Here is a 12,522-nt window from a genome sequence, read left to right on the forward strand (position 1 = left end):
CAAATCACAGGGTCAAAAGAAGCAGCTGGTCAGTGGGCAGTCTCCAAATGACCCCTAATAACCCCACTTCCTAGCATTCACACTCTTGTGTAGTTGTGCCCTCCCACATTGTCTATGTGATGGCAAAAGTGCTGGTGTGTCATTCCCTAAAAGATACTGCAGCTTCCATTTGGTTCACTCTCTCACACTCCACCACCCCCCCCAACCAGATCACTCATTCCGGGTGAAATCAGCTGCCACATTGTGAGCAGCCCTCTGGAGACGCCCATGTGGCAAGGAAATGAAGCCTCTTGCTATGAACCTTGTGAGTGAGCTTGGAAGCAGATCCTCTAGTCCCAGTAGAGCCTTCTGATGACTGAAGGCCTGCCTAACAACTGGACTGCAGCCTCACGAGACCCTGAGCCAGAACCAGCCAGCTGAGCTGCTCCCAGTTTTTCCTGACCCACAGACACTGTGTGAGATCAACTATATGTTGTCTTAAGCTGAAAAGTTTTGAGACAATATGTTACACAAGCAATAAATACCCTGTACACTGGTGTTTCCTTATGTTCCCCTGCTAGTTCCCAGATTATGGTCCTCTACCAGGTGGAGGGGAACCAATGAATCCCCCAGAAGACTTTAATCCTGGCTTATATGCTGCCTACCTTGCCAGATCTTGAGACACTATAGAAACTGCCTCTAACTCTTCCATCTAAAGTTCCAGAACCTTGATTCTCTTAATCACCACTGCTCCTTTACAAATAATACCTTTCTACCTTGTATTCAGTACACCTGCTCTGGGTTTTCATCATGGACTTCATTCTCCTAGGCCCTACCCATCCTCTGTACCAGGTCCTCCAGTGACTTCATTATAATCTTACCAAACTGAACACAATGGCTAGCTGTTTCAATCATGCTTTCATCTAACCTTCGTATCTTTCAATCTTCATACAGTGTCATGTACATAATGGTTCCCAAATATTGGCAAATTTGAAAAAACAAATATACATAAGCATACATGAAAATGCATAGACAAAATCTGAATCCACAATTGACTTGATTCTGTACTTTTAGTCTCTGTATTTCTCATTAAAAAAAAAAAAAAAAAATTACCTGAATAATACCATCATGAATAATTCATTTGTAACACCTATCTACCTAGTTACCAGAAACCTTAGAATCAACTTTGATCCATATCTTACCATTATTCATATCCAAGCTATCCCCTTAATACTGATTACATCTGCATAATACCTCTCAAATCAGCCCACTTCTTTCCATTTCCACTGTCACCACCAGGCTAGCAGAGTTCTTGCCAGGATGATCTGCAATGTACTCCTGATCAGACTTCCCTCTCCAAACCACAGCAGCCAAAACCTGTCACTCCCCTGCTCCTCTAACACCTTCCAATTGCTTCATACTGCCCTCAGAATAATCTTCAAACTCCTCAGCATAGAAAATCCTTCATAATCTGGCCCTGTTTCTCTCTCACACTTCCCCTCTCTCAGTTCCCAATCACCATCTCACCCATGCTGAGTTACCTGCAAGGCCCTGAATTTACCACAAAGACCATGATCCCCGAGCCCCTGCATAAATGGGTTCTTCAATCCCTCTCTCCCCCCACCCTTTTTACCTAGCTAATTCCTACTTCCTCCCTCAGATCTTGGCAAAGATACTGCTACCTGCTCAAGGAGACTCTGGTAACTCAAAACACTCTCCTGTGCACTCCCACAGCACACAGCATTCACAACTACCTGAGTCCACACTGTCATAATTACTTATCTATTTTTCTTTACTCTTCTGGAGATTCCTAAAAGGAATCAACATCTTTACAATTGTATCCCTTCTTAGCAGTGTCTGGCACATAGTAGATACCCAATAAATACTTGTTAGCTGAATGAATAAATGAATGAATGAATGGAGTTTTTCTTAATCAAATATGATTCAAATACTGTAGCAAAATGTAAAAGCATATTCATACTGTTAAGAATTATATACTGTTGAAGTTTAATGTGATTTTTAAGGGGGGTTGGGGATATTCTAAAACATATGAACTGTTTGGAGGATCATAACAATACAACTGAATACTAAAGAAACACATTCCCTTAATTTAAGGAAAAGAAAAAAAACTTTAACCAAAATGCCACACTCACCTCTGTAAGCAATACTGCTAACATATCCTGCCTCTGAAAGCGTATAGCCAGGTGTACAAGTGTATAGCCAACATCAAAAGCAGAGGGACGGTTCAGCAAGCGTACTTCATCTGCAGTGAGCTGGCGTGCAATATCTCCTCCTGATGACTTGTATGCTTCTATAGCAGCTAAATCACCTTCTACAACCCCTGAAACAAGCATCAAGATAGAAGAAAGGTGAATACTAATTTTCTTTAAAAAAAGCATATCTGTAGCATTCACTCCAAACTCTAAGTGTTTCTCTGTGCTTCCTAGATGCTGGGCATCATTTAAATGTCCTAAGAATATAAAGAAAATCGGTTTATTTCTAAAACTAGAGCCTAGTTAGGCACTTACCTTATCATCAGTGCCACCTCTATGCTCTGGTGGAGCCAAAGAGGAATTATTAGAATATAATAGTGAAAGAACTGGGCAATATTCACTAGATCAAAGATCAGTAACCTAGTATGAGAAACTAGACATCACAGAAGTCACTCTGAGCTCCTGCTCTGTTCTTGCATTTATTCTGAGTCTGCAGAAACTGAAGAGGCAGGGATGCACTTCCAGCTGGTGCTGGGCTGCTTTTGCCCTTTCAAAGCTGAATCAAAACAAATGCTGATTATAGATACCTCTTTAGTTTTTAGTGCATTGGAATAGCTAGAAGGAAATACCTGAAACTGTTCAACTGCAGCCTAGTAGCCTTGCTTCTTGAAGACAATTCTATAACTATATAGCTTATACTGTGTGGTTGTGAAAACCTTGTGGCTCCCATTCCCTTTATATAGTGTACGGACAGATGACTAGGAAAATGAGGAGAAAAAGTAAATGAATAACAGGGAGGGATGGGAGGTATGGGATGTTTTGGGTGTTCTTTTTTACTTTAATTTTTATTCTTATTCTTTTGTGTGTGTGGTAATGAAAATGTTCAAAAATTCACTGTGGTGATGAATGCACAACTATATAATGGTACTGTGAACAACTGACTGTACACTGTGGATGATTATATGGTTTGTGAATATATATCTCAATAAAATTGAATTAAAAAAACAAAAAACAAATGCTGAACTTTCCATGTGCTGTTTAGCTTTAAAGTAATACAGAAATATTTCCAATTTAAGGAAAAGTTAGCAATACTCTGATTTCAGAACCTCTCATAGCCAAATCTTCCTCACACCTCTTAAGAATTATTAATAAAGTACAAATTGAACCAGATGATTTCTAACAAAAATTAAGCTAAAATAAAACACAAACAACAGCTGGAGATAGCAGGATAAAACAAAACTCATTTTTGTCAAATCCACAGAAAATATTTCTGTTCCTACTGAACCATTAATCATAACACAATTTATTACCCAGGTAAAGACAGTAATCCTATTTACTAATGACTATAGTGCAGCTATGGAAAATGAACAAATAGCCTTGGCAAAAAAAAACAAAGGTGTAGATTAGCTTCAAATTTACCTCAAATACAGTTAAAAAAAATATATACCCCAAGAAGGTAGAAGCAAATAATTTTAAGTATTTCCTAGGTTACAAAAAAAAAAAAATTCATTTGTTGGGTAAAATATAAACTAAAAATATTCTGAGTGTGATTTTCAAAAAAGTTTCTTTAATTGCCATCCTGAATTAGGAATCAGATAAGAGATTAAATTCCTCTGAGTATAAAAGATTAGTATAATGCAACAATTTCCCCCAAGTTATTAAAGATAACAAAGCTTAAAAATTCTAATGTAATTCCACGTTTACTAAATGCCCATGGAATGCTGAGCTACACCAGGCAATATGAGAAACACAAAGAATATATACTCAAATACAGTCCTTTTTCATCCTGTTGAACCATAAAAGGCCAGTTTCAAACTTTTCAAATTTGGGGGCCATAGATTCTTTTATGCAAAGCTAAACCCACCCCCAGAAAAATGCCCCACCCTACACACACAAAAACACATTTTTCAGGTTAAGAACCATGGTGTTAAAAGAGAATACTTTCCCATGGGAGGTTTTATTTTCCCAGCAATACAGATTAATTCATTCCTTGATACAAACACACAAGGGCAGCTGTAAAATGTCCCCCACCCTTTATATCTCAAGAGCTCCAAAACACTCTTTGAGGAACACTGCCCTAGAGCAGTCTCGGAAAGAAGTTGTCAGGGCTAAACCCTAACCCAGGTGGGCATGAGACCAAGGGGGGTGCATCTTGCCAAAAGGGCAAGCCTTGAGAATAGACACAGAAAGTGCTACTTTCGATTAAAAACAAGTCTATGGTTAATTACATGGAACTTTTAATAGGAATGAGACCTGGTAAATTTGCACAGATTAATGTGAAATAGCGACACATCCCAAAGTAATTTGGACAGAGAATAAAAACATATATGCAGGGCCCCCCTGAGGAGCTGGGGGAAAATGCAGAGGTGTTGGGCTTCCTCACCTGGATTGTTGCTGAATTTCTCACAAACATTGAGGACTGGCAGTTTGGTGTGCCAAGCCCTCTATCTTGGGACTTGCCCTTATGAAGCTCGTTACTGCAAAGGAGAGACTAAACCTGCTTATCATTGTGCCTAGGAGTCTCCCCCTGAGGACCTCTTTGTTGCTCAGATGCGGCCCTCTCTCTCTAGCTAAGCCAACTCGGCAGGTGAACTCATTGCCCTCCCCGCTACATGGGACCTGATTCCCAGGGGTGTAAACCTCCCTGGCAATGCAGGATATGACTCTCGGGAATGAATCTGGAACCGATGTCATGGGATTGAGAACATCTTCTTGACCAAAAGGGGGGTGCAAAATGAAACAAAGTTTCATTGGCTGAGATTCCACATGGAGTCAAGAGGTCACTCTGGTGGGCATTTTTATGCAATACATAGATAACCCTTTTTAGGTTTTAATGTATTGCAATAGCTAGAAGTAAATACCTGAAACTATCAAACTGCAACCCAGTAGCCTTGACTCTTGAAGACGATTGTATAGCAATGTAGCTTACAAGGGGTGACAGTGTGATTGTGAAAGCCTTGTGGATCACACTCCCTTTATCCAATGTATGGATAAGTAGAAAAATGGGGACAAAAAAACTAAATGAAAACCGGGTAAACCGGGTGGGGGGGGTGATTTGGGTGTTCTTTTTTACTTTTAGTTTTTATGCTTATTTTTACTTTTTCTGGTACAAGGAAAATGTTCAAAAAATAGACTGGAGTGATGAATGCACAACTATATGATGATACTGTGAACTGACTGTACACCATGGATGACTGTATGGCATGTGAATATATATCAATAAAATTGAATTAAAAATTAAAAAAACAAGTCCATGGTTAAAGAGTTTTCTATTTCTAATTATTATATGCAAGTACACAAAGAATTCTAAAATTTCTGCTTAATTTGTTTTAATGAACAGATAAGAATAATCTGGTGGGGCTAATAACTTTTTGAATAATTTAACACAGTTTATTATAACTGAAGATGCCTTACCCCATTTTTTTTTTTTAAGTTTAATATAACTTCATGCTTTCCACTTGTAAAAAAGACTTCATGTATCATGATTACAAATGTGATGTGCTTTAAACAACAGTTCAAAATATAAAATAGATTTAGGAAAATATCACTGAGGTGTATTATCACTAAAGAAAACCAAGAGATTTAGATTTTTAATGTAATACTCATAAAAAATAAACATTTTAAAAAGGCATTTTAATACACTTTAAAAATTTTTCCTTGTAACCTTCAAATATTATTTATGGAAGAATTTAATTCCTTATGAAAACTTTAAATTTTGGCTTAAAATTTTTTATCCAGTCTTTCTTTGAATAATTCTTAAGGAACTGGCCACAGAATGATTTATTTTCAAGAACTTACTTCAAGCACTTCTTGACCTCTCAGAAAAAAATTATCTATACAATGAATTTTCACTGTGAAGCAATGTAAGAATTTATGTGACAAAACTTGCATTGCTTTTATGAAACAGATCTGATTTCTGTTGTTCTATATACAGTTTACATATCTCATTGCTTCCTATTATTCTTCTTATGACAGTTTTATATATCAACCTTAATTTGTCTAAAGATAATTTTTAAAGTATCACAATATGTTTTGTTCTGGAGCAAATGTCTTTCCCTTTTTAACTGAATGCCCAGTTTAGCTGATCAATATTCTTTCTTCTTCATGGTGCTACCCCACTTCCTTTTGTTTATATATTATTTCCTTATAAAGACAACAGCCTTTCACTTCACCCCTATGAAAGCTCTATTTTCAAATACATGCAAGTCACTGCATCTTTCATGGTTGTCAGCTTTAACATTATATATATATACATATATAGTTTCTTTATATTAAATAAGGAATGTTCTGAGCACCTCCAAAAGCAACCCAAGGACCCGAGACTGTGATCGATATTACTTAAAAAGACAAAGAGGATCTGTGTAGTGTATTTGTGTGTTTGTGTGTATGGATGTATTTATATTTATTCACATTATTTTTTATTTTCCAAAGACAAAGATGAGGTAATCTAAAGCTAAACACCAAAAAAAAAAGTCATTCTTCTGGCTGGGAAAGAGGAGATCTTCTAAATCACTGTCTTCACTATTTCTAGCTAACTCACCATGTAGTTGAGTCTGGATGAATCCCATCTCAGAAGCTCTTGCCTAAGAATGCATTTCCTCTGTCATGTTTCTGAGGGGTTTCTATAATTAAAAATTAATTAGCACAATCAAATGGGGAGGAGGATGTAGACCAAATAGCACAACAAAGTTAGCAAACTGCTTTGGAATTCTGATTTACAATGTCACATTCCACCTTTAAATCAAGTACTTTTAAAATTATAAACAGAAATTTAGATGGGTGAATTGTATGGTATGTGAACTATGTCTCAATAACGCTATTATAAAAACGATATATTTTCATTTACGTATATATACATAACTATATTATGAATATATGTATGCACATACATGTGTACTTGTGTATTAAAAATGGGGATTCTGATTTTGCCTATTCCAAAATATCAAAAACACTTAATTACTCCAACCAATCTCTGCATTAAACTTCAGATAAGTGATCTGTCCACTGCCTAGCATGAAGGAGATACAGGAGGGCAGGAAATGAGGATGAATAAACTGGAGACTCCTGAATGGACCTTCACAATATAAAATTCTCCAAACTTCCCAAACATGAAAAACAAGCATAGGCACAAAATGATTATTAAAATAAATCTTTTATTGTTTAATGTTTTGGAAACATATGATTCTATTCCCTTCATTAACACCATAATTAAGAGCTCACAGTTTCAGAGACTGGTGAGTGTTCAGTTATAAAGTTAATGAACTTATTACAAATCAAATTTCCATGAGCAGGTAACAAAACTGTCCTAATTTTTGGTCTATTTTAATAACACATAGCTTAAAGAGAGCTACTGCATAAAGTTTAGACAATTTCTTGATAGATATTCATTGTAATTTAATAGGACTTGTCCCATACTCAGATTAATTTCAAGTTTTAGCCAACACATGTTCCTACTTGGGGGGGGGGGGGTGCATCAGGTTATATTAAAACAAACAAAAAATCTTCGAGTTTATTGTATACCATTACATTTTGACTACTTTGTCATATCGGGATAAAGTAAATTAGGAAGGAGGCAGAAGAGCTGGAATGTAGGAAAAAACAGCAAGTAAATATAAACAATAGAATCCCAGTATGTGGACAAAAGTCAAGAAAACACTGAAAAATTCGCACAGAACAGAAAGAGGTGACCTGTACATGCTTGCTTTTAGATTACTGACAGCACACAATGCTTCCAAGAGTAACTGAAGCATCCTTCCCTGAATAAATAACTTTTTGAAAATTTAACAAACGTGTATGATGCTTCCTGTCCCTTCCTCCTTCACGCTGTGAGGGCAAATAAAAGGACAACTGAAGACACTCTGAGAAGATTATAACTTTATAAAACTAACCTGCAATATCACATCCATTCAAAACTGATTCAAAGAAATGCACTAGACTAAGTAGTGGTCTATAATTACAAGTAAGTAACTAAGTAGATAAAGTGCTCAAATATTTTAAAAAATATGAAGACCTAAGAGTAAATGAAAGCTACGATATTATATATTTCTAACGAAAAAGTTTAAAAAAAAAAAAAAAAAAGTCCTATGGTTCTGCAAGCTGGGTCAAGGGTAGAATTTAATATATTCTGAAGCCACAGGTCACAATTCACTGGGAACTTCACAGCTACTATGGAACTCCGTTGGTTAGAATATGGAGCTGGCTCAATGTTTAGAAAACAGACTTATTTTTTCCCCCATATATGGCAAAGTTTTCAAAGTTTTGCCTTATTTTCCTTTATGACATAAAATCATAATGGTAACTAACTTTGAAAAGAATGCCAAATGGTAAAAAAAAAGCCAGGACTTACCTGAGCCCACATGGGCCAGCTCAACACTACCCTGGAGTTCTATGGTAGCTGTGACATCACAGCATGCTTTATGCTGTGGGGTCAGGGTGGACTTGGAGACAGCTGGCACAATTTCTGGAGCCCTTAAAGAGAAAAGTTAGTTTTAAGCGGTAATGTTCAGAATGTCCTTTATCATGGTCAGTAGAAAGATGCTGCTGTGGCTGGCTAAGGTGTCTGGATACTTGTCCACTAAACCAGAGTTTAATTCATTTAATTGGTTTTACATATTAAAAAGGAAACTATACCATTCAGCAATACTTTTTCTTTATGCTCCTAACCATTTAGCTATAATTTAATCATGAAGCTGGCTTAGATATTCACAGCAATTTCTTTCAATAGTCAAACACGCTGCTTTTGAAATAAAATGACCTCAGTATTTCTAAGCACACCACAGTGACAATCCCAGAAAAAATGAGTAAGCCAAACAAATCACCAACTAGTTCTATTTTTCAAATAACCAATGGCAGAAGTTAAAATCTACCATTTCTATTCCTAGAACAGTGGTACAGAACAATGACATTTTCAAAACACCAAAAAAATAGATGTTCTAATATTTTTAAAAGCAATAAAACACATACTAGAATTAAATTCTTAAATTTAATCTTGATACTATATCAAGACAAGCTTCAATTCAGTACATTCATAATCTCACTATCCATTACTAAAACTTCTAATTTAGAAAAATAAGATTCAACAAGATAGGGAATCAGTCTCTAATTAAGGCCTGTTCTACTATTAATCGTGACAAACAATTCCAAATACAGTTGATGCTTCTGAGCTCTTATTTAGTTATCTCATAATTATCTCATAATTTAGTTATCCTAGCTAAATTCAAAAATCGCGTTTTGCATTTTTTGAATTACATACTATTTTAGGCCTGGAAGGACTGAGCAATCTATCTAGCCCACCCTCTTTTACAAAGAAGAAAACTAGAGCTTTGCTCAGGCTGTTAATTCAACTGCTGTCTACAACAGGAATCTCCATTCATGAATAAATACCTGAACTGACAGATACCTTCCTAAGAAACAAGGTCCTGCTCAGCAGGAAGAATTATTGATGAAAGCATGATGGAAGGATTTAAGAACAGGTCACAAAGATATCTTTGGGACAAGTAATCAAAGATAAAGACTAATGTAAGCAAGTGAGAAGATGAACATGAGTTCATGTATAAAGGTCACTTAAAATATCGAAATATTCAATTGAAAGGAAATTAAAACTCCTAAAAATCTAGATACCAAAAAAAAGTTTATTTTTAAAACTCATAAAATAGTCTATGTCAAAACCACAGTGACAGCAAGTCCTCAAAATTTTTCTGACTTCAAAACAAAAATTTTATTTGCTAAGTTCATTGCCAAGTTATCCTGGCTAAATTCAAAAATCACATTTTGCATTTTTTGAATTACATACTATTTTAGGCCTGGAAAGACTGCACAATCTATCTAGCCCACACTCTTTTACAAAGAAGAAAACTAAAGAGAAGGTGCATATTTCAAAAGGTGAAGGGGGTGGGGTGGAGGATAGAAAGTATAAAAGGAAAAACTCTCATGACATATTACTTCATACTTTTCATATTATATCCATTTAACTTAACTCTTCTTCTGGCCAAATATAACCCTATATAATTAAGACAGGGAATCATCAAATTGGAAAAGACATAAGCAAGTTAAGTCCAACTAGGTAAGCTAGTCCCTCTTGAAAAGGCGCCCAGCTAGAAGCACAAAACAAGGAAGTCCCTATTAATTTTTGCCAGCAAAGGTTCTACAACTTTACTAAGCATTCACGGCCTCACAAGCATCTAAGATAAGCGGAGTGGCAGATTTTCCCCAAAAAACTTCAGGACTGGACACCCAACAACCCACTGGACATCCTCACTACATCAAGTGTAAAACTGAACTTCACCTCTCTTACGTTTAGGAAAAATAGTGACACTGCTATTCAAGCCATCTGTCCAAACCAAAGACCTGGGTATCTCTCTTGATTCCTTCTCCACTCAGCCCCAATATCAATCCTTCCAACTTTTGTCAATTCTACCTCTCGAGTCTGTCACATACACCCATCTCTTTTCCCCATCTCTACAGTCTCTACTTTAGTACAAGACAACACTCTCTCACCTTCCAATCCATTCTCCATACTATGGCACAGTGATCTTCTTAAACCGCCAATCTCATCAAGGTTTACCATTGCCCTTATGGTGAAATACAAACTCCTTAACCAGGCTAACAAGCCCTTGAAAGTACAGCATCACATTCTCCAGTTTATCTCTTACAGTTCCCATTCTATACTCCAATCCTGATGAACACCATGCTCTCTTGCCTTCGGGGTCTTAACACATGCAATTCCCTCTTCCCTTAAGGTTTCTGCTTAAGTGTGACTTCCTTCCGAAAGCAACCCTCACTAAACCAAGCAAGTTTAGGTTAGATGTTCCTCTAGCATCTATACTTCCTCTACTGAACTTATCAAACTATAATGGCTTGCTGAATTGTATCTTCCCCCACCACACCATGAGCTCTTTGAGAGCCATAACCATTTCACAGTGCTTGGGAACACAGAACAGATAGTAAGTATCTGAGTGTATGAATGAGTAGACAAACCAACAAATAAATGAAGTAATAAAGAAAAGGTAAAAGCTGAGACAGCTGGGAAAAGTAATTGGGGCAGGGGGAACAGAGGGAGAAACAGGATGGATAAATGCCCTATCAGATTTCTAAAACATGTAAAAATTATTTTACTCATAATTATTTGAGTAAAAACATCATACTAATACAAAAACACAGACAACAAAATTTACAAGAAATATGACAGTACAGATTTATATCATACACATAGCATTATTTATATTTATATAGAGTTCATGTAACTTGATAAAATTATACAGGAAAAGGAACACAATAAAAAAAATAAACAAAACAAAAAATACATAATAAACAGCTAACTAAATGAGACAGCATGTCTCCTTAGAAATATCAGCAAAGACACAACTACACAGAGACTCTCTTATACTGCTAATGGGAATATAATTGGTACAGCCCTTCCAGGTAGCAATTTAGCACTATGCATAAATTACCTTAATATGTTTCTATCATTTGATCCAATAATCACATTTCTGTGAACCTAAGGAAATCATGAGAAATGCTGATAATGACTTTTGCTTTAGAGGTGCTCAATAAAAGACTATTTATCACAACAAAAAATTTTCAAATAACCCAAATGGTTAATAATAATGAATAGGTTAAACTTGAATGTATATTATGACATTGAGTTCAACGTCATAATATACATCCAGTTAAAAAAAAATTTTTTCTTTTAATAGCTTTTCTTATCTCTGAAATATTCTACAATAAGTATGCTCTGCTTTTATTATTTGAAAATGAAAACTCATATACTACTACAGGAAAAGAACGGATAGCATCTAAATTTGATGAAACAAGAAACGATACAGGACATTATTCAGAGATATGGAGGTGCTGTCTTGAATAATATCACCTATGTAGTGTTCATCCCACCCCACCCCCCCAAAAAATGTCTAAATTAAATGTAATCAGGAGGAGACAGGGCCTAACCAGAAGCAAAAGCTTATCTGGCTAACACACCAGAGCTTCAACTGACAGCAAAACAACTGGCTCTGCGCTGGAATGAATTACCCAGAATCTGAGTTGGATTTGCCCAAACTGCAGAGGTCTCCAAAGGCTGGAAGGTCCCTGGCTTGGCTACCTCATACACCATATAGTGAGTGCCTATAGCATGGCATTGCTGCCAGGCACTAAAAATACAAAGATGAACCTCACAAAATTTCTGCCCTCAAGAGGTCTTCAGTACAGTAGGAACAGACACATTTAAAGGTCTTGGGCATACTTTATTCAGTGTATTCTATTTGTAACTTTCCTACAGGTTTTGAAATTTCTCAGAACAAAAGGCTGATGGGGCAAAAAGCTGGTTACTATGCAC

At 36.2% G+C, this 12,522-nt stretch overlaps 1 protein-coding gene across 4 annotated transcripts in view; it reads right to left on the minus strand.

The window, feature by feature from the left end:
* ZRANB1 (zinc finger RANBP2-type containing 1) overlaps window positions 1-12,522 on the minus strand; it is an 87,561-nt gene that overhangs the window by 29,443 nt on the left and 45,596 nt on the right. For 2 of the 4 annotated variants that reach the window (XM_037804363.1, XM_037804362.1), the window contains one exon: window positions 2,133-2,320. In XM_037804363.1, coding sequence (XP_037660291.1) covers window positions 2,133-2,320 — 188 coding nt within the window. Of the gene's footprint in view, window positions 1-2,132; window positions 2,321-6,732; window positions 6,815-8,538; window positions 8,661-12,522 lie in introns of those variants that run through there. The other 2 variants (XM_037804365.1, XM_037804364.1) reach the window with 2 other exon arrangements.

This window comes from Choloepus didactylus, chromosome 15 (genome assembly GCF_015220235.1).
Source record: "Choloepus didactylus isolate mChoDid1 chromosome 15, mChoDid1.pri, whole genome shotgun sequence".
In the NCBI taxonomy this organism is placed as follows: Eukaryota; Metazoa; Chordata; class Mammalia; order Pilosa; family Megalonychidae; genus Choloepus; species Choloepus didactylus.